This window comes from Indicator indicator, chromosome 8 (genome assembly GCF_027791375.1).
Source record: "Indicator indicator isolate 239-I01 chromosome 8, UM_Iind_1.1, whole genome shotgun sequence".
In the NCBI taxonomy this organism is placed as follows: Eukaryota; Metazoa; Chordata; class Aves; order Piciformes; family Indicatoridae; genus Indicator; species Indicator indicator.
The window spans coordinates 13,206,415-13,229,586 of NC_072017.1; the positions used below are offsets into that span (position 1 = coordinate 13,206,415).

Here is a 23,172-nt window from a genome sequence, read left to right on the forward strand (position 1 = left end):
ACTACCTATGATTAAGATTCTGTATTTCTTTTCAACTGGCATGAAAAATGAGAAAATGTCAAGCAACTTGACAACAGGAGAAGCCTGGCACTCTCAGCCCAACAGAGGAATATGTTTCAGATTTATCAAGCCATTTACAATAACAAAACAGAGTTTATGTACTACCCATTTGAGTATATAATCTGGGCAAAAATAGCTTTCTAAAACTGAATGAGATCATGTGCTTTCAAAAATGAAGACCCAAAACTGCTGGCTCTTCAACACGCTTTTAACAGGCCAAACATATCAATTGTAAATATGGGGAAACTCCCAAAAATACAGATACAAGTCTGGTTAGGTTAAAAGAGTCACAGAACATGACCTGATGCCAAAACTTTGGGGAAAGTTCAGTATTGCACCATCCTATGATGCTATTTTAAGAGGTTTGAAATTGGATGTGACTTTGATAGAATTAGAAGGTAAGCCTATCGAATTGCAAGTACTGACCTACATGAAAACCTTTACACCAATAAAACATAAAGGAAAAAACCATTTTCAGTTGATGCAGATTCTAAAAGCCTTTATAATGATAAAAGAGAAAACCAGGAAATCTACAGTCACTTCAGTCTGGGGGAACTGAATATAGAGCTTTAAATCTGAGAGAAAGATACAGCAATTCTCTCTAGCACATGCTCAAGGATGAGCTCGTTATCTCAGCAGGGTGTCAGTGATTTCTAGCACAAATCTTTCACAAAGTGTCCAGCTAAAGAACTAGCCATCTTATATTCTGACTTAAGAATCCCATAGCCAGTAAATCATGATCACTTAATGCTAATATGCCTTTCAGCTGTGTCCAGGGATTTTTTTTATACACACACACACACATATATATATATATGTATAACAAGCTGAAGAGAGTCATGGCTTTTATTTTTAGATGGAGAGAAAGATAGGAAGTGTGACTTCACATGCTTGTTATCTTGACTCTTCAGATGTTGATCAACAGGTGTAGAAAGCTTTCCTCAGCTATGCTACTGCTATATAAACAGCAAGGCTGTTCTAGGAGATGTTTAAAACTTCTATGAAACTGTGATTCTACAAATGAGTAACCCAAGAATTTCATCTGAAAACTAATAGATTAATTTATCTGATACTTCTGTACCAATTGTTCCAAGACAAATGTTTTTGCTCTTTTAAGTAATGCTGCCAACAGTTTAAAACCTAAAAGGTTCTTTAAAGTAATTAAAATAAACTGTTGTTTCCATCAACCCAAAAAAATCTTTCTCACTTTAACCACCATATTTCACCTTTTAAAAACTTACACTAACACTTTTGATCAGATCAGAACCATGCTACTGAAAGTAAAACACATAAACCAATGCTTCCCACTTCCTGGCACTGTGGTTTATATCACATAATAGCTTCAGACTACATAAAGTGGTTTCCTTTATGATGAAATTCACCTGGAAGATAATTTCTAGGAGCACTTCTAATCCACACCAACCACTAATGCAAATTCAATCCATAGAATCAAAACTAGTGCTAAATAGTCAGGTCCTCAATAACTACTGATCTGCTCCTACTGCACCAAGCTGCCTTCAGACATAGCTTGAATCCTTCCTTGCAACTTTCATAGAGAAAGTTTCTTAACAGACCTTAAATTTCTGACTCTTTAAAAATAGAGATTATATCTCTAAATGTGGGCCCAGCTTTAGATATTCTAGAGCTGAGAAGTGTTTGATCAAGACTTTTGGTTCAGATTTCTATAAACCATATAAAAGGGAACAACTGTGCAGTTTCGTACAGATCTGACATGCAGGCAAACTACATGCATTTGATTTAAACTCTGTTTCAAGGTGGCTTTTTCACAAGGCCAAGATTATTATTTACTTAGTGGGTTCATACATTGAAAATGATGGGAAATAAAACATGTTTTGTTGGCATACATCCAGCAAATATGACCTCTAAAGGCAACCACACTCTGCAGATTCGCCCTTTTCTCCTCTCAAGATACCCAGATTCTTTTGAAATTAACAAGAAGCTTCCACAAGCAACTATTCCTATTTTTATGAAGTTTTAAAATAAAATCCCTACAACAAGCCTTCCGCATGAGCTCCAGTACCACTAACTAAAATCTCTCTCTCATCAGCATATGCTTGGTAAGTAATATCATCTACACAATGGCCAAGTTGACAAAGGATTTTGTTTCTGTATATGGAAAAGCACACATTTGTTTTAGCATACTGAGTTAGTGGCTTTAGTTACATTGCGTGTACCTGATACTCCCTCTCACCATACCAATGCATGATCCAAAGAGCAGTAAAGCTTTTAGGAGAGTCCTGAAAGACTGTATATTATATTACTATGGGGAAAAAAAAATTTTAAAAAAGGCTGTCTTTGGCACAAGCTGGAACAGTTGTCCTAAAAAAAACCAAACAAACAACTTCAAAGAAACACTGTTTCATATGGTTCATGTGCTGACAAAATTACAGCTGCTCTGGAGTGACAAATACAGAAACTGTATAGTAATATAAGATTATTCATTATGCAGAAAACAAAATCAGTTATGATCAAAAGAACTCTGAGCAACAGTAAAAGATCTCTTGCAAGCCTTTCGGGTTTTCTTTAACCAGATTTTTTATGGATGTCTCATTCTCTGCATAACAATTTTTCTTTTTAAAAAAGCTTTTTACTATTTTTTTTAAGAAGTTTTTAATTATCTGAATAAACCAGCAGCCTAAAAGAATTAGACCAGATACACTAAAGTGATAGGACCAAAACAGTTCATTCAATGGCAATAATAAGAACAATGAATACCTGCAGGCAAATTGTCTCAACACACTCACGCCAAAAGCACATTTTCATATTACAACAAAGAGGAATGTTGTTCATGATTTTACACAAAAAAAAATTGTAGGGTGTCAGTAGCAACACCTTAACACTCCAACCAGAAGGCACAGAAATACTCAGTCCACTTGCATACAGAAAGGAGTCTAAGTTTCCCAGCATCTGCTTTGCAGTCAGCATAATTACAAGGTGCTTGCAGGCTGTGCAGATACACAAAGCACAAGCATAGGTAGTTTTCCTTCAGCAAGAGTAAATTCCAAAGAGAGTGTTCTTTGAAAACCATACATAAAGACAGATGAAGCTTTTGGTATCAGTTAGCAAAAATTGTAGCAAGTATTGCCCTGATCTAAGTAGAAGGATTAAGTAAAATATGCTTCACAGTGGCAGCATCTGGGCAAATAATTGGACGTCAAATCAATCATGGTTCTAGAGTAGCATGTAAGGAAAATGGCAAAACCTCTGGGGCTTTCAGGCTGCAGTGCTGCACTGGATCTTACTGCTGTGTGCCAAAAGGCTTTTCACAGCAATTAAATTTCCTGAAAATAGCCCCTCCTCCTGAATGCTGTAAGGGCTCAAACATGTTCTCACCATGGTTCAAAAGATAATATAGTAATATGAAAGTAGGACAATCTCTTTCCCCCAAATTCCAAGATCAGATAAAAATGTTAAGTGCCTAATCTTCTATGTTAAGTACCAATAACAGAATATTGAATACATGGTAAAAATTAATTAGTAGAGTAGAACAATATAATAACTACACTCACACAAATTCTTACACACAAAAGTGGGCAACTTTGCCCCATTGGTGATAAAAGAATCTTTTGAATTTATGTCTTAAATGACTCTGCCCTAGATACTTCAGATCCCTGAAAGATGTCAATTTATGTAAATTGACAAGTAGCTCTGACTCATATCTTATATTGCCTCTCAAGTTAAAGTGCCAAACTGACATCTCCAAATATTTAACATATTCTGTTCCTGTGATCACACTGTCAGAACCCAGTGCCTCACATACTTCTACGCTTACTGCTATGTTTTAATAAACCTCTCTAGATTGCACCTGTTCAAGGTTCATGGAACACATCCACTAGGCTCACAAAACCCAAGAGGTGACAGCTGTAGCTGATTCTAACATTTCTATCAGTAGGGATACGGAAAATTTTAATTAGCTGTTCATATTTAGCCCACATTTCTGCTCCTTTGAGATGAGGCTTAAAGGCTTCTCCATCCTTTCCTTGTGTCTGCCTTTGTCTGGTAAGCCCACCAAGAGAGTAACTTCATGACAAATAATTGATGATTCTGTATATGTATTTACACAAAAAAGACATTTTGAGATTGACTTTCCCCACATATTGGAACTCTTTCTACAGTTAATATAGCAGAACTTATTTTCTGGTGATGTGATCAAGTGACTACATTCTTTAATCCCACAATTGGGTTTTGTTTTGGGTTTTTTTCCCCAACAAACCCTTTACTGTGACATTAGGTTTCATATTCACCTGTTGTAGCAATTCCCAGGTGAAAAGGGAGCCAGTCAGCAGCCCTCAGCTCTCAAAGCAAACAGAGGGAATAAGGCATGAGTGGGCCACTCTGGATAAGACACAAGCACAACAGCATCCCCACAGTCTCACTCAGAACCTCATGCCAAAACCATCTGGCTTTGTTAAGATGTTTTTTGCTCTTGTACATAGCAACGGGTTACTGCATTTGCTTGCTCCCATTAAGTGGACGCTGAGCTCTTCCCTACAGTGTTAACTGCTTGCAGATTTCAGACTTCCATACCCATTCTACACTTGTCTCAAATCTGGGACTAGATAATTATCTCTATTTAGGAAGCCATTTTATTTCTAGTTTCAAATAACCCATCTTGTTTATTTAACTGCAAACAGAAGCTGGCAACTGAAGGTGTTTACTCCTGTCCTTATTGGCTTTTCAGGAATTCAGGAAGCTCACACTGCAGGTATACTAAGAATACACTCTATAGTGCATACATTCCCTGATGGCACAAACAGGCATCAGAATACCATGAAAAAACTGCCAAGTAAAAGCTCTTTTTCAGGGTAGATTTACAGTTTTCATTACTTAGAAGTCTTCTTTAGTCTTTAAGCTGGTATTACACCACAGGATTTACTCTCCCCCTGCCTGAGGTTCACATACAGACTCCAAGTAATAACAATGATGTGTTATGTACATCAATTCCTACACCTATCAGTGGCAGAACTTACTGGTTGTGTCGGTGTGAGCTGAAATTCCCCCCACCACCACCAAGTAACCAGGCTAGCCCAGTCTGGAAGCAAATGAAGGCTGTATTTATACTCTTTCACTTTCTCTGTTCTGAACTTTGCAAAGAAAAATTAAAAAGACAGTTTCAAACCATCACACTGGTCTTAATGGTTCCATCTTCACAGACACAGAAGATGCAATAGTCAGAGAAATCTTCAGAATTTGGATGGTTTATACCAGAATCATGAAGGCATTGAGTCTAAAAAGTATTTTTCATTTATCCAAATGGTTAATTTTCCTTGCATCATTAATTCATAGCATCATACGTTCATAGAATTCATCATAGTTCACAAAATTCAAGGAACCCTCAAAGATCTTCTTGTCTAATCCCCTGCAGTGAGCAGGGACATCTTTAACTAGATCAGGGTACTCAGGACCCCATCAAGTTCAACCTTGAATAATTCAAAGCCACCTTCTGTTATCTTGTAGATCTTTCACAACAGAATACAGCCTTTCACAAACTTACACAAGTTTTTGAAGTTATCTTTGATAAAATAGTGTAATGTAAAGAAGAAAAGAGGAAACAGAAGAAAAAAGGAAAGAAAAAACAAAAAACTAAAGTCATACTTGTTTTGCCAGCATACCTTAAGAACAAGATGAAATTTCCAATCCAAAAATCAAAAATATTAACTGTTAAAAAGCCACACCTGAAACTTTACAGGTAAATTTCTTCACCAGTGATGCCAACAAAAAGATTCTGATTCTAGTTCACAGAAGAGTACTGAGGAAAAACGTCTGGAGACAACATTGTCACTAATGTTAGAATAGGATTCAAAAAACAGCTCAAAAGGTGGTATTAGAAGACAGGCTACAGTGAGAGGTTTATGTTCTATTACTTACGGGTTGCAAACATAAGCCAGAACTTTCTTTTCCCCTTATGATGTCACAAAAATGAAACAAACAAAAAACCCAGAATTATTTCTGGGTTTGAAAGTAAGTTTGATTTATGTTTCTTGGTGTTGCGTATTATCGCTGAGCTAATTACAGCCACTAAAGTCTTCAGCTGTCCCTCAACAGGTGTAAAGCAGTTTGACTAACTTTATACTTCTGCAAAAACATGTCAGAACTATTTGGAGAGCCTGAAAACCTCGAATATTACAACTATGCCAGTCTTAAGGACTGAGAGTTGTGATCCCAACTTAACTCTTCTATCTATATCTTCTACCACCACAAACTATCCTTCCAAAATGATGCTCAATGCCTTTGTCAGTCTATGGAACTGTAACCTTCCAATGCTATAAACATATGTGTAAACTTTGAGCATAAGCACTGAAAGACAAATTCCTCTTCTCTACACTAGGTAACCAATTATAGTATAATTTCAACCTTGTTTGTTTAAAAAAATAAAGTTAAAAGAAGTAACCACACACAATTTACATGGAAAATAAAAAAGCTGAGGTTGAGGTTCTTTTATCAACAAATCCCACCAGATCAGTAGGTTTTACAAAAAACTGGTTTTAAATATACCTATAACTTTCCCCAATTAATTGTTACATAAGCCTGATAGATAACAATGAAAATTAAATTTAAAAACACTTTACCTTTCCCAAATAATGTCAATGAGGTATGGTAGCAACTGATCTGGCAACCAAAGGCTCCCTATGCAGGTTAGCCTTGAAGGTGCCATCAGGTTTAAATACCTGGGCCTAATCTTACAAATTTAAATTCACCTGAGACCACAGATGAGATGAGGGGTCCTTCAAGGAGCCTTTTCATGCAAATACGAGTTACTCATAGCAAATGTCTGACTTTGTACTTTAAGCACAGAATACACTAACAAGGAATATTGTTCATAAACATTTTAGGAGCTTCAAATACTTCAGTAGGGAAATAGTTTTCTCGTTTTCCTTTTTTCTCCCCACTGGATGAAACTACAGCCATGCAACCTGTTTGAATTTCAACGGCATACGGCAGAGCAATACTTTTGCAATGTAAACGACAAAATGAGGTACCACAGATTCAGCTGCGCTAAAGAGCGAGCCCACCCTGAGTGACAGTACAAAAACCCCACCGGCAACATCAGCGAAAGGAGGCGCCCGGCTCCACCCAGGGCGGATTCTGGACATGCAGCTGGGTACCAGGAGTTCAGCGGCGGTGCCGAAGGGGGTGCGGCTAGCTCGGGGGCAGCAGGGCTGCAGAAAGCCCCGGAGCGCTCGCTGCCCTGCCGCCGAGCGACTGCCCGGGGACCGGTGTTGCCGGTGGAGATAATGCGGCGGGCAGCGCCGCCGACTGTGAGGTCATAGCACTACCAGGACACGGGCAGCAGACCTGCCCTGCCTCGGCAGCGCGCTGGGCTGACTCTCTCCAGCTCCCCGGGATGGCGTCTTCAAAGCAACCTCCTGCGCTGGAGCAGGCATCAGTGCAAGTAAGCTGGGTTGATGCTGAATAGGGGAGGGAGCGTGATGGCTGGCATAATGAGTCTTAGCGGGCAGCGCTCCCACCCAATCTGCTTAATATATGTTCAGGGCAGTCCCCGCTGCCAAGAGAAGCTGGAAGGTGAAGGGAATTGAGAGTAGCCCTACAGAGAAGGATGTGTGGGTACTGGTAGATGTAAGGCTGGACATAAGCCAGCAATGCACACCTGATGCCCAGAAGGCTATTCATGTCCTGGGCTGCATCTAAAGAAGCAGGGCCAGCAGGTAGAGGGAGGTGATTCTGACCCTCTGCTCTACCCTAATGAGATCCCACCTGGAGTACTGTCTCAACTCTGGAGTCCTCAGCACAAGAAGGACATGAAGATGTTGGGTCAGGGCCACAAAAATGATCAGAGGGCTGAAGCACCACCTCTATTGGCTGAGAGAGTTGAGATTGGTCAGCTTGGAGAGGGATTCAAGGTAACATGGCCCCCTTTAAAAGGGGCATATAAGAAGGATGGGGACAATTTTTTTAGCAGGGCCTGTTGCAATAGGACAAGGAGTGATGGGTTTAAACTAAAAAGATAGGAGATTTAGACCACATATAAGGAATAAATTTTTATAGTGAGAGTGGTGAAACACTGAAACAGGTTGCCCAGAGAAGTCGTAGAAGCCCTATCCCTAAAAATACTCAGGGTCAGGTTGGATCGGGCTCTGAGCAACCTAATCTAAAGATGTCCCTGCTCACTGCAGGTGGGTTGGTCTAGATTACCTTTAAAGATCCCTTCCAACCTAAACTGTTTTGTGGCTATGGGTGCGCCCAGTGCTAAAACACCACTGGCTGGCAAACTTGCCTTCACCAGACCTCAGCAGAACAGCAACAGCAGCTCAGACTGGCTTCTGATTACAGGGCATTATGCCAGGGACTGCTCAGGCAAAATGTTATTTCTTGCTATTCACAGACCTCACTGATTCAAAGCCAGTCCTTGTTATAATGCTCAGCACAGGTGAAGTGGTTACTACATGTGCAAAGACATTGCGGTTGTTTGGCTGTTTCCTTCTAAATGTATGCAGGGTTAGGACTGCACCACAAGGAGCTGTCACTCTTTACTGATGTTTTTACGTAGGAAGTCAGATTTGCTGAAGTATTCTGAAATGGACAGCATTGACTTGCAAACTACAATTCCCACACAAACAAAGTATGGCTTTGGTTTTAATATCAGAGTAGTCGGCTAACACAAGTGTATTATGAACAGCACTCTTCTGCCTGCCTCTTTTTCTGTTTTGAAGAATTTTCTTCCAAAGCAGAACACATGCTCATTCCTTTAGCTGAGATCTTCACTGAGCTTCTCAATTCCTGTGACCTAAGAATCATTCACTCAAAGAAAAATCCTTTGATCTATGTAAACAATCTGCACTGTTTTAAAGCACTTCTACATCATTACAGCTTAGCCAATATTACTTCTGTTAATGCAGAATACAAGGGTTTCCCTCTACTCATCCAACTTTCTTCTGTTTTCCAACCAATACACCACAGTCAAAATCAGAAATATTATTTTTGAAACTGGAATATGAATTTTAACAGAAGCACATTTAGTCTCACTGCAAAGACAAAGATTGAAGGTAATGACAGTTGTGACAGTGCTTTCTGAACCATGAGCAACTCTCTTCAAAGAGCTATGCCTAAATCCTTCTAATACTATAAATGAGATTCTAAATGGCAATTGCGTGGTGAAAGAAGCATTTGATGACCACCTGTTGATTCAGGCTGGATGAAAACAGTCTTGGGACTGGAAAAGAAACACAATTTCAACTGAGAAAATATCCCAACTCATCTCAAACAAACAAAAAAACCCAAACCCAACCCTGCCTGCTAAGATTCTGATATCTCACCTCATCTTAAACTCACCTCAAACAAACAAAAAAACCCAAACCCAACCCTGCCTGCTAAGATTCTGATATCTCACCTCATCTTAAACTCACCTCAAACAAACAAAAAAACCCAAACCCAACCCTGCCTGCTAAGATTCTGATATCTGTTTTATACATTTCAGATTCTTCAGGAACCCTTGGAATCACTTCAGACGTTTCAGCAACAGACGCTGGAGAATATTAATGTGGTAAAAGCAGAACACAAATGCTCCTAAAATACAAAAGCCTCCTGCAGCATTTTTCAATACTACCATAGGTGTTTCACATAAGATCTGTTCTTAGACTACTGTATACATTAAGTATACTATTAATCATCTGGACATTGTAAAATAGCTCATAAGATAGTCACACTTGTAGGTTCTTGCTTTCTCTTAGCCACAGTATTCTTTGGAGGCTTATAAAAACTACTTTTAAAGCTCACAAAAAGAGAGGGAAAACAAAACTGAGCTAAGGAAAAAAAAAGGGAAGAGGGAGGACTAGATCTTTTTCTCCCTTATATCACTGTAACCTCAAGGAAGGTCTGCTGTTTTCACATTAGTTAACTCCACATTATGTGACTTGTCACCACAACCTCTTCCAGTGTTGCAAACTGCCACATTTCACAAAATGCAAAGCCACCTTTTCAGGAGTGTTTTCCCAACATTGTTTTATCTGGTTCTTCATGTGAAAGCTAAATAGCTGATGCTGGAAGGACATTTACATTTATACTTTGTTGATTATAAACAATTCCATGTGCCTATATGCCACTTCTGTCTGGTCAGAGTTTCCTAAGAGAGCATTTCTCTAGTAATAGGATATTTTTGGAAAACAAAGTATTCCTACAGTTAGGTTTTATGTAAACAATCTCAATCTTTTTCAGGTACAGTCGAAAATACGTGAGATATTGGAAGTAGACGAGGTGGTGACTTCTGCTGTGTGTCAAAGTGAAGGCCTCAGTGAAATCCTAGAGTTTTTCCAAACGGAGTGCTTCAAGTTAAGAGAAATAAATATGAAACTTCAGAAAGAAATAGCCCAGCTTACCAAAGAAGACAGTTCCCCAGACCAAAAGCATGAAAGAACTGAGAGTGAAATGAACGAATAAAACTGCTGCAAAATCTGGGCTGGAAACTCAGCCAAAAAACTTAACCTCGAAATGAGTCTGCAGGAAAGTTCACCTGACAATCTACAGCAGTCTATTGTTTCAAATAAATTGTATTAAACCTTTTTCTTTTGTTCTAATGCCCAGTCATTTCTATGCTCTTAAAAAAGCTGCCTGTTTCTTTGATACTTGGATGAATTTCACAGATTCACAAAAGCAGATCTTTGTGCAATGTAAGTAGTAGAAATATATTTAATGAAACCGTGACAGTTTACAAGAGAGAATTCTGATCCTAAGATTTCAGAGTCAGAAGGGAATCTTAAGGACCCTTTAAATGAACAGCCTAGTACATGCCACATTTCACTAGTAGTTTCTGCAAGGAGTCCTATGTTATATTTAATCTATGTTTACATATGTTTCACATGACATCTACTTCTGTTCTGTGTTTAATCACTACCAGGTACCTTTTATCTCCTCACTAGATACAGATTTAAAAAGCTAATAGTTAAAACATGAATTTTAATATTTTCAGTGTAAACATATTCAGAGAACATGGTCACAGCTATGAAAGGCACAAAAATTATACTGCTGGGTATAATCCCTGCACAAATACTTTGAGTTTCTCAGCCATGGGAAGAAAAAATTTCTAGAAAATACTGCATATAATATTATGAAGTTAAAGCTGCCTGTATACAGTATCTTTACAACACTTAGAACTATTTTTTCAGGTACTTTATTTTTGTTTTTACTCACCTCTTAATAAATAAGAAAGGAATTCTGTTGTAGGTTGTATGAATAATTTTAAAAGAGTGTTGGGTCCTATTGGTGTCAAGGTAAGGGTTTTCATGCTTCAACGCATGCTGGAAGACCTGACCAACACTTCCTGGTTTTATTTCAATTTCATTGATGCCAGGAAATGTGAACAGCAGTAATGATACCATTTCATTAATATTCTACAAGGGTGTGATAAATCTTTTAAGAAAATTAATAAAGAAATTTTGTCTTCATGTAATAGTTTGGATACACAAATGCTGAGTACTTTCTTCATTTTTATAATAAATTACATTTGATTTACATGAAGAAATTTTTTGGACCACATATAAAAACCTTACAAAAATTCTTAAGGTGAAACTAGTAAGACAGTTGACATTTAGGGTAAGAGTTCCATCTGAGAAGCAGCTAGTTTGCAAGATACCTGATTTCTAAGAATCATAGAATTGTTTTAGCTGGACGAGACCTCTAAGTCCAACCATTGACCTATCACCACCATGGCCATTAAATGCATGTCCTGAAGTGCCATGTCTATACATTTCTTGAACACCTCGGGGGATGGCAACTCCACTGCCTCCCTTGGCAGCCTGTTCCAATGCCTGCACACTTTCAGTAAAGAAATGTTTGCTAATTTCCAAATCTAAACCTCCCCTGGTGCAACTTGAGGCCATTTTTTTCACAGGCTGAAAAAGACTCGAGCAAGTCCTGGCCACTGGGGAACACAACATGCTTTCCACCTTGAAAAATCATAGTTCAAATCTGAATTAAAATTAATTAAAATTTGAGTTTTTCAAATATGTAACACCTGACAGCAGAGCTCCTTTCTCTGCTCCACAGACACAACTGTTGCTATGTAAACACAGATTGCTGCTCTTTTAACCTAAGTTTGTAGAGACTGTTGCCAGCCAAACAGCAGCTACATGCATTCTCTTTTACCCTCTCTACTCCTCCTCCTCCAAAGTGAATGAAGCCACTCTTGGAGAATATGGCAACACCTGTGGTTGTTAGAAAAGTGGGGAAGACCAGTACATAGATGCTACTAAATAGAGATGACTCCTTAAAGCCTGTTTGTGGTCCAGTTTTGAACAATGCTTGATGTTAATAATTTTGAAAAGATCACCAAAATTAAAAGTCTTATGTTTATAAGACAGTTCAAGTTATGATTCTTCTAAAGGGAAACAATGACCTTAGCTCATTGTGGGCCACACATGACTAACATGGTTAATACACTGATACTCACTTTAAAATAGAGGCACTTTCTTCCACTGCAATATATAGTCAGTTTGCAACCCAAACTACTCATTAGAAAGTATGCTTTCTAAAAGTACATTTTTTTAAAAATCTAGTTCAATAAGGTGAAACTTATATAAAATTTCCATATATAAATAAGGTGAAAATTTATATAAAAATACAACCCTGGAATTAATAAATAAATTACCTCCAATTATTTATTCTAGTTTTGTCTTTAGAAGTAAATATTGCATACTTGATAATTAAACAGAATGGATTACCCTTTGTATCTGATTTCACTTTTCACATTTTTATTTGCTTTGTTAACAGTTGAGAATCTAAAGAGTGTACCTTTCATTTCACCTTTTATACCTAGTAAGATGTCAGCCGTATAGTCTTGTAGTTTTTTGCATTTAATGATCTGAAATGTAAATGGAGAGAAACTTATTAGATTCTTGTAGATTATCACTTTACAAATCACAACAATTTTTGTAAAAATGAAAAACTGTGATAACCCAATCCTGCAATAGATTCATGGCTTTAATCCTCATGAATTCAATAGAGCTCTGCATGACAGCAAGAATCTACACTAGCAAATCCAGTTATAGGATTATGATCCAAATATCAGAACATAACATTTCCATTGGAAATCACCTAAAGAACTGTAATTAAATAGGGAAGCAGGTGATTTGAAAAATACCTTACCACATTTCTTACAATCTGTCAGCTGTGAGTTTCACACTTAGAATAAATTCCGTTTACAATCCTCATTCTATTAAACTTAGGAATAATGAACCAAAAATACATAAATTCTTTAAAAGTCTTAGAAGGGAAATAGTAGGGGGAAATGTGAAACACTAGTTTTAATTTATCTCCAGAATTTCTCTTGGATAAGCGAATTTTTTGTCTTTACAAATACTTTCAATGAGTCCATCATAACTGGATCTGTGAGCACATAGTAATAGTTCACAACCAGTCCCCTCCTTCCAATTTTGAAACCTATTTCACACACAGGCTTTTTTTCCTCCTATAAAAACATTTTCTTTAGGAACATGAATTTTTATTCTGTTGACAAAACAATAATACAAAGAGTCACACTGATAAAAAGGCTACTCAGACCAATACACCATTCTTTTTTTTCCTTTTACTACTTTAAAAACACCCATGCATTTATGAAAGGTTGTATCTTCTTACATCAGTATGGGCAGTTATCATGCTTTCAGTTCTTTCCTGCTTTCCATTAGCAAAGGAAAGCAGTGTAGAGTAACGTTTAGATCTGCCTTGTCAGTATCAGTAAAATTAATCATGCAACTTCAAATTATCCCTGATTATGCAAATGCAGACACATGGTAAAATAAACAGAACAGCAATGGGTGAATAAGGGAGGTGTATGTTTCAGATATCACATACGATATGCAAAAGATAAATCACAAACGTGAAGCAGATTCCTCTAATACAGTTTTTCAATGTTAGTATGCTTATTTCTTCTACATGCTATCTTAGAAGCCTGCATTTGAAAGTGATTTCTCTACATAACTCTTAAAGAACTGTCTTGATTTTCTGCTTGAATTACAACGGAGCCAAAATCAGAAAATAAATTTGTTTTAATATAAAGGTTATAGCTTAGTAAGATAAAAAGTAAAGAATTATCTTATCTACCTACATACATACATTTTGTACTATAAATCTCTTCTAACATTGCACAGTGACATGTTTGTAGGAATCCAACTTGAGTGCCATTGCTTCAAAAGCTTCACAGGTTTAGATTACCTAACATTGTGTTTGCCAGCAGAGGGAGCCAATTTTATTCCATAAACATAGGGGAAACCCGATTTTGTTTGTAACAGGAACATTCCCTGGTCTTTCCACATTTATCATGTCAGAAAATAATTTTTTAAAATAGCATTTTTGTTTACATTTATATAACATTATTTTAAAGGTCTCTGTGATATGTATAGCCTTATAAACTAACCTGAGTTTACAGAAGAGTGTAGGAATCAATTTTGAAAAGCCAAGCTCCTTACACATTTCTTATCCTTTTGTTAATAATTCATTCCTTCATTTATTCAATTATTTTAGACAGTAATAAATGTGCTAATGACTTCTGGTAGACAGCATACATGAAACATGAAGGAGCTTACCTTGTGACATTTAAAGTTACTATGCTTGTAACAGGTCTGCTTTTTGGTCCAGAAGAAGGATGAAAGACTTTTCCTTCTTTACCAGTTGTGACAGCCTTAGATTGTTTACTTACATAAGGCTCAGCAGAATAGCTTGGGTAAGGATCAAATGTGCCTCCTTTCATGCCCCCTAACTGGGGGAAAAAAAAAAAGTTTTCAAAATACCAATCTACAATATCATTCACTTAATGAACATATTTTTTATGCAAAAGCAAGTAATGCTGAATAGCAGACTGTATCATATTTAAAACAAACAAACAAAAAAAATCAAAACCCAAATTTGCAGTGGAAACTTTTACTTTCCAAATTTGCAAAGGAAAATTTTAATCATTATTTTGATTAATTTTTAAATTTCAAATGTTCTTTCATAAGTCTGAATTCAGAGGAAAGGATCTTAGAAGTATGACAGAAGTAAAAACAACTGACTAAAATGAGCTATGTTGTGGAAAAAATGGGGAATTCCTGTATCACTATTAGTTTTACCTCCACGCCCAGCACCAGTGTCTAGATTGCTGTGTTCAGCAGGGCTTGAGCATTATTATCAACATGTTTTCTGACTGTCCTGGTTTCACTGGGACAGAATCATGCCCAGCCACTAGCTGGCCTGCAAGGTTGCTAGCAGCTTCAAGTAAGCCAGGGCTGCTGACCCAAGATGGCTCACAGGGGTATCCCACACCATAAAAGTGACACTCAGAATAAAGGGGTGTCTTTGCTAAGGACCATGGCTTCTCCTGATCTTCCTTTTTTGCCTTGTTCTCCCTATTCCTTGAGAGGCTCACTTGTCATTCTGCTCCTGTGGACTACTTTGTTGTTTATTGTGACCACTGTACATTCACTGGCTAACACTGACAAATGGCTTTGAATACAGCATTGGGTTTTTCTGAAACATCATGTCCACTAGTACTAAAAGAATGGCTAATTTTAGTCAAAAAGGGACACAGAGACCTGACTAATTCTTTGCAATCCCCCAGTGAAGCTAAACCCCACAGTCTACTGAGGCTGCATTCCTGAAAAGCACAGCAGTAAGCAATTCAGTCAACAATAAAGCAATTATCCCATAAGAATCTAAACAGCAGACAGGGAAGGTGTGCTGTAGGTTGGGAAGTACACATCACTTAAATATACCAGCAGGGCATATATGTTGTGAAGGATGGGGAGCAGGATCACCAGCACTGTCAGCTAGATGAGGTGTTGACTTTTTGGCAGCTAATGTTGCATAGATTTCCATTCTGAAAGAATTCAGCTGCCTTATCTATGAATCCGAACACCCCGTGCAATTCTTGCTGTCTCTATAAATAGTTATATTTTCCTGGCTATCATCATTTTCCTCAGATGAATCAATGTCAGTGAAGTAATTCAAGGGTAAAGGATAACATGAGGAAATAGTGGTTAGCAGAGCACAGTATTAAATAGCTGACAATGGAACTCGAAAACAGAGAGCTGAGAACTAACACAAGCGGTGTTACCATATTAGATATCTAGAGTCATTTAAGAGAGAGATATTTGTGCATCTTAAAGTCCATTTCAAAGTGGAATTAAGGTTTAACCTAAGGTGAATGGCATAAATTTAGAATCTCATCTCAAAAAAATCTATCAAAATGAATCACTTTATGGAACAGAAGAACATCCATTTAGATTTTAAGAAACGATGACAGGAAGCAACTGGAACTAGTGAACTATGTTCCTAGATATCCTTCACACTAACTCTAGGTTTTATTTCTTATCCCCTCTTAAATCTTCCATATATATTTATTCTCATCCATTTCCTCCTTTTCTCCCAGCTACTGATAAACTGTGAATTCTAACACACGTTCCAAAATTTTGCCTGCTGATGGACAAGCAACAGGCAAATCCTGAGTTTATTCTGCAGCCTTCTCTTCAGCAGAAGGACTAACCTGAGTTCTTCTGCTCCTTCCATCTCTCCTTTCCCCATGAGGCTTCTAGGAATTATAATTCAGATGTTTTTCTATGTAGGCTCGTAGACTCAAAAATTGTATGAGTGACTGACTCATATGGGCAAAATAGGAGAGTGTTTCATTTTGCTACAGTGACCTTGCCCTACTGTCATTTATTGAATAACCTTCTGCTTTGTATCTTTTGGTAGTGTTTTATAGTCAACTGTACATTAACTGCACCATGCAGATTTTAAAAGGAAACACTTTTTGGGTTACTTGATTATCAGTTGCTGGGTCAAACAAGATTTCATTGCTTTGTAAACTGAGAACAAAGTAAAAGGAATAAGATCTTCTGTAAGAAAAATCATAGAATCATAGAATCAAGAAGGCTGGAAGAGACCTCAAAGATCATCGAGTCCAACCTGTCACCCTAAACCTCATGACTATCTAAACCATGGCACCAAGTGCCACGTCCAATACCCTCTTGAACACCTCCAGGGATGGTGACTCCACCACCTCCCTGGGCAGCCCATTCCAATAGCCAACCACTCTATCTGTGAAGAACTTTCTCCTCACCTCCAGCCTAAACCTCCCCTGGCGCAGCTTGAGATAAGACATTAACAGCAAACCCCCAAAATTTATTTCTATCTTATGTACTGTAAGCAAAGCTTTTAACAGGAAATATATGAATATTTATCTTTTGTCTTTGTAGCTATAAGGCAGGCTAACCTTTTTAGCAGGAGAACTTGGTATGAAAGGTGGTGCACTCAGCTTCTTTGGAGGTGATTTCTTCACAGGTGGCAAAGGTTTGTCACTAAAATAGGGATTGCTGTCAAAATACTCCTGGGGATATAGATTTAACCTGAAAGGCCCTCCTTTAAGCAATCGTTTATGCTCCGCTTGCGCTTTCTGTAAAACAAATCCTTTGAAAGAAACAACCTTGGGGGTTTTTATTGCATGTTATTCTACAATAAAAATGGAAAACATTTAAGTTCAGTCTTGGGTAATGTTCACTCTTAACTTTCTTTGCTCTTGTTTGATGTTCGAGATATTTTATATATCTATGTATACTGGAACATAGATTCACTGACCAGGAAGCACAACATTCACTATGAAAGGCAGGAAAATGTGGAGGAAAGCACTGTGCATTTGTGTCTGACAGTATTGTACACCTCTGTCTTAGGCACACATGCATGCTTGAAAATTCTGCCTGCAGGCATCCCAGCTGCTCACACTTGTCAGTTCTGCCCACTACATTTCCCAAGTTCTGAGGACCTCACTAAACTGAGCTTCCCTAGTAATTGGTTCTTTGTACCATGCCAATTGTTGACTGTTCTTCCCAGGTTCCATTTTAAAATAAAATAGGTGAAAATGTTATGAACAAATTAAAGGACAAGCATAAAAATGTACCATCAGTAATGTAGTATCACCTGGTAATGCATGCTGATGTTTCAGATCAAATTTCTTTCTGTCTATCCAGTGGAAATAACCCCACCTCCCTCTTTTGTCTCTTCTCATTTTCTGCACTGGATATTTAGTTTTGACTCTGAATTCATCTCAAATGAAGGTAGCTGAAGTGTTTTTTCTAATCTTTATCTTACATTAGACCAAAAAAATGCCCTTCTATTGCTATTTTTTACTACATATGATTAAAATATACAGGATAACTAAAATCAGTGCAAGTAAATTAATAAGCTTTCTTAGATTTACAAACTTATATTTTTAAAAAAGTTTTTTTTATATATCATGTAGGAGGTCCCATTCTTCTGACAACAACCTCCAATTGTTATTGTTCTTACTCTTGACATTGTTTGGTCATTATTGCCTTGTAGCTAAAGGTCTTCAAATAAAAATTTAAGATCAAATCCTGAATGGCAGCACTTGCCTGGGATACTGCCAGATATCTCAAAAAAATTATAAATGAATAATACTTTTTTTTTTTTTTTATACAGGATGGTCATTAATTTGTTTTCCTTCCTCCACTTTGTAAATAAATGCTCATGATTTCAAGATAAAGGAGACACTACAGGGCACAAAAAGCTCATGTAAAGCATAATAAATACAACACTAATACACAATAAAGACAAATATTTTTACCTTTGCTTGTATTCTTTCTGCTTCATAGTCATCAGGTTCGTGTGGATATTGTTCACCTATGGTAAGGTTTGCATAACTGTAAACACATAATTAATTACTTAGGTGTCCAAAACTCAAGAAACATTTCATGAAATATTCTGCAAGAAACAATATTGTGAAGTTACCCAAATCCACTTCCTTTCTTTCCTGGATTAGTATAAAAATTCTTTCCAGGAGGAATATATCTTTCTCTGGATTTCAGCTGTGGACTGAAGTATGCATATGAACCTCCTATGGTTCCATAATAGCTGCCAAGCCCACATCTAAAAATAGCAAATGAACACGTTAATTAATGTTTTGCAAATATTTCAAGCTTTCCATACCTAGTGTGCTAAAATGACATAACTAGAAAATCCAAATATATGCATCAGAGGAGTTAAATATAAATAAAACCATATCTGACCACTGCCCATGGATCTGCTACTACAACAATGCTGTGCACAGTGTTACGAAGAATTTTTTGTTGGTATGATAATGGATGGCAGGAAATGTGCTGGTTTTCTTTTCTGGGAGATGTTACGACTAGTTCAGCTTCTGTCTTGTCACAGAACAAAAGTAAGAGGAGACACAGCCTATTTAGGATCAATACCTCTGCTTACAAAGCTGCAGGAATTCACCCAGGCTGTTTTTTAATGACCAACTTGAAAATCAGTACCTGCTGACAAGTGTATGGCATGCTCTCACAATAGATGATCAGACAGCCAGCCACTCAAGAAGAGAAGGACTGAGACAAACTAAAGAAATTGCTGAATGGCAATTTGATTCACAAACATGCAGCTACAGTGGTCCAAAAAAAAAAAAAAAACCCAACCAAGCTACTATATGAACTCTGTCAACTATTCCAGACAGTTGAAGTAATCTGCTTTGCCTTTACTGTCTGCAGTTACCGTGGGGAGAAAGTAAAATGTCTCATTGAGTTCTTTCTTAAAAAGGGTCATTAATGAATATTGACAGGAATAGGGTGCCAAGATAACATTTGTCATATTTGCACAGAATGCTCACCTGCCTATTTGTTACCCTCTCATTATTTAGAGGCTTCATTGACTCATATATAGAAAAAATGGGCAAACTGATACTGAACGGACAGCATTTATCTCAGTGTTTCTCAGCTCTTAAGTGCATTAGTTCACGTTCACTAATGAGCCTTATATAAATTTCTTAATTATCCATCCCCTTCTCCCACAGCCACTTTAATTTTCATCAAAAATAAAAAGCTAAAGGGTAAGAAAATATTTACAGCAAAAAAACAGTAGTTAAGAAGTAATCTGTGAAAATCATCCTTAGTGCACCGGGGGAAAAAAAGAGGTCAGTTTAAAATACTTTCACAACACTTACGGGAGTTTGTCTCCATTACTGGGAAGGAAAGCTTTGCCCACATTTTTCTTTGATTCTGCCATTCTATAGCGTCTCCTTAGCTGAACAGGATTTGAGTAGGCTTCACCCTCAAAAATCCTCACAAACTGAGGCTCAAAATAGCCTGCCTGTAGAGCTGACAATGTTTTGGTCCCCTCAGATAACATCTGTCTGTTCTTGCTTGCAGCTTCATTAAAAGGGCCTTTAAAAAAAGTAAGGACTGTCAATAACTGTTTGATGTTAGTGCTTCCTTAGCCTACACTAAAAACTAAGGTCTGGATCTGGGTGGCTCAAAGAACACATTACAAAGCATTTGACTTGTCAATCATGCATGGAAATAGTTGTGTCTGAAAGAAGATACTATGAGAAGCCATTCACAGCACCTAGTTTTAATTTTCTAACCTCTGTGCTTGCTTTGCAGGCAGTGAAGGCAGACTGGTTACTCTAGACCACAATTTAGAGCTAGAGGTGATGTCTATTTATGTACCACAAGTAATATTTCAGAAGAGCATCTCTCTCCCACTGATTACAGACCAGGCAGAATAACTTAAGGGCCTCCAGCTGGGTTTTGAATTCCCAGCAGCTCACTGTAGTAGAAGTGTATCCAGTTGGATGCATTCATCACTGACACAACAACACAGCAGAAATGTCAGCATCAAGAAGCCAGCATTATTTTCCATCATCACTTCAAAACAGCTACCAAGGGTTAACATCTGTAACCTTACTAATTACAAAAATTACATTTCTCAATAAGTATTACCATTAAACAACAAGAAAATGAGATGATGGGGAATCCCACACACGATGGGGAATCTCACACACATTGAGTCGGATCAGAACAGAAAAAAACCTGCAACACTAATTTTAAAATAATGACAATGAAATTGTCAATAATAGAAAACCTGTTGAAAAGGCAAATAAAACCCACTATTTTTTGTTTAAAACAGGAAAATACTAGTAACTTGCAGGTAGTTAGCACTAAAAAGAAATATATACATGAAAAGATATTATTAGTTTTATGTATAGTATGTTTCAGATTTGTTAAAATTCTCCTTTCTTCAATATATCAAGCCTTTTTCTTAATAATACAGACATGAGCAAAGAATATTCATTAAAAGGAGTTCTCTCTAAAATAAAATAATGCAATAGGAAATAGTGATTCTGAAAAGAGATGGGTACTAGAGGTTGGTCCCTATCACTAAATAATGATTAAATGTACTTACGCATATACAGTGACTTGTATTTATCTCCAATGGTGACATAACCCATTTCACTGAAGAGGCCAATCCTCTCCATATCACTTTTCCCTTCCACAGGCATGGCTGGATCTGTGTGACAGTGAGCTGTGCTGAAAGTGTTGAATTACCCTTGTTTATCCGTTCTGTTGCTGAAGTCTGTTAGCAGTCCACACCTGTAAACAAAATGCACAAGATTTTGCAATACTAGCAATAAATGTCATCTGAAGAAAGTAATCTACAGTATGATTGACAGCTTTAATGCTTGCAGGACAAATGGGCTATGTGGGACTAGGACACCATTATATCTCCTCTGTTAAATTTAAAGCGTGAGGGGAGAGAGAAAATCACAGCATGTCAGGTGTTGGTAGGGACCTCTAGAGATCAGAGTCCAAGCCCCCTGCCAAAGCACGATCACCTAGGGCAGGCTGCACAAGAATGTGTCCAGGTGGGATTTTGAAAGTCTCCAGAGAAGGAGACTCTCTGGGCAGCCTGTTCCAGTGCTCTGTCAACCTCACCGTAAAGAAGTGTCTCCTCGTGTTGAGGTGGAACCACCTGTGTTCTTGCTTGTACTCATTGTTCCTTGTCCTATCACTGGGCACCAATGAAAAGAGACTGGCACCTTCATCGTGACACCCAACCCTCAGACATTTATAGATGTGATAAAATCCTCTCTTGGCCTTCTCTTCTCTAGACTAAGCAGCCCCAGGTCTCTCAGTCTTTCTTCATAGGAAAGATGTTCCAGTCTGGCAATCACCCTCATAGCTCTCCATTGGACTCTCTCCAGCAGATCCCTGTCTCTCAAAAGCATTTGTAATACGACTGGTGTAACTCATAACTGAATTTACATAGTCTGGGTTATAATGTACAATCAAAGAATTGTTTCATTTGGAAAGGACCTTTAAGATCAAGTCAGGTACCTTCAGATTATTAAAACTAGAGGGTTTTGGCATTAATAGCTAGTAATAAAACTGCCAAGCATCCTCCTTCATCTTGTGGATTATCTCTAGCAATGGTTTTCAGTCACTTCCTAATAGTGGTATGGAAGGTCAGTTAGAATTGAACCTGGAGTAAAACATAAATAAGGAATTTTGGAAGCCCTCTAACTAATCAGTCAGGTCGAGGGAGGTGATTCTCCCCATCTACTCCCCTCTGGTGAGACCCCACCTGGAGTACTCCAGTTCTGGAGCCCCTATTAAAAGAGGGATATGGACATGCTGGACCATGTCCAGAGAAGGGCCACCAGGATGATCAGAGGGCTGGAGCTCCTCTCCTATGAGGACAGACTGAAAAAGTTGGGGCTGTTCAGTCTGGAGAAGAGAAGGCTCCGAGGTGACCTTATTGTGGCCTTCCAGTATCTGAAGGGGGCCTACAAGAAAGCTGGGGAGGGACTTTTTAGGCTATCAGGTAGTGACAGGACTAGGGGGAATGGAATAAAGCTGGAAGTGGGGAGGTTCAGGCTGGACATGAGGAAGCTTCCCCATGAGAGTGTTGAGAGCCTGGAATGGGTTGTCCAGGGAGGTGGTTGAGGCCCCATCCCTGGAGGTGTTTAAGGCCAGGCTGGATGAGGCTCTGGCCAGCCTGATCTAGTGTGAGGTGTCCCTGCCCATGGCAGGGGGGTTGGAACTAGATGATCCTTGTGGTCCCTTCCAACCCTGACTGATTCTATGATTCTATGATTCTAATCCAAGACCTGGTCATGGTAAATATCTCCAATTTCTTCATGGTTTTATTGTAAATGATTTACAGCGAACATCAGTTTTTCCTTCTCATCACCCTCTTTGGAGCCTGACAGAAATAAGGAAGAGGCCTGTTCAACAACTGTAAGGAACTCAAGGGCTTAGCACAAGGATTACCATGGATCTGACCCCCAAAGCAAAAACTAGAGAGATGGAAATT

The 23,172-nt window shown here is 38.0% G+C and overlaps 1 protein-coding gene across 1 annotated transcript; it reads right to left on the reverse strand.

Annotated features, from left to right (window-relative positions):
• Positions 1–12,846: 12,846 nt before the first annotated feature.
• Positions 12,847–21,358, reverse strand: C8H4orf47 (chromosome 8 C4orf47 homolog). Its single transcript, XM_054383242.1, has 7 exons — positions 21,262–21,358; positions 20,021–20,240; positions 18,811–18,948; positions 18,647–18,722; positions 17,279–17,458; positions 14,616–14,788; positions 12,847–12,895 (listed from the first exon to the last, which is right to left on the reverse strand). Exons 1-7 carry the CDS (start codon positions 21,356–21,358, stop codon positions 12,847–12,849), a joined length of 933 nt encoding a protein of 310 aa, XP_054239217.1.
• Between the last annotated feature and the right edge of the window lie 1,814 nt (positions 21,359–23,172).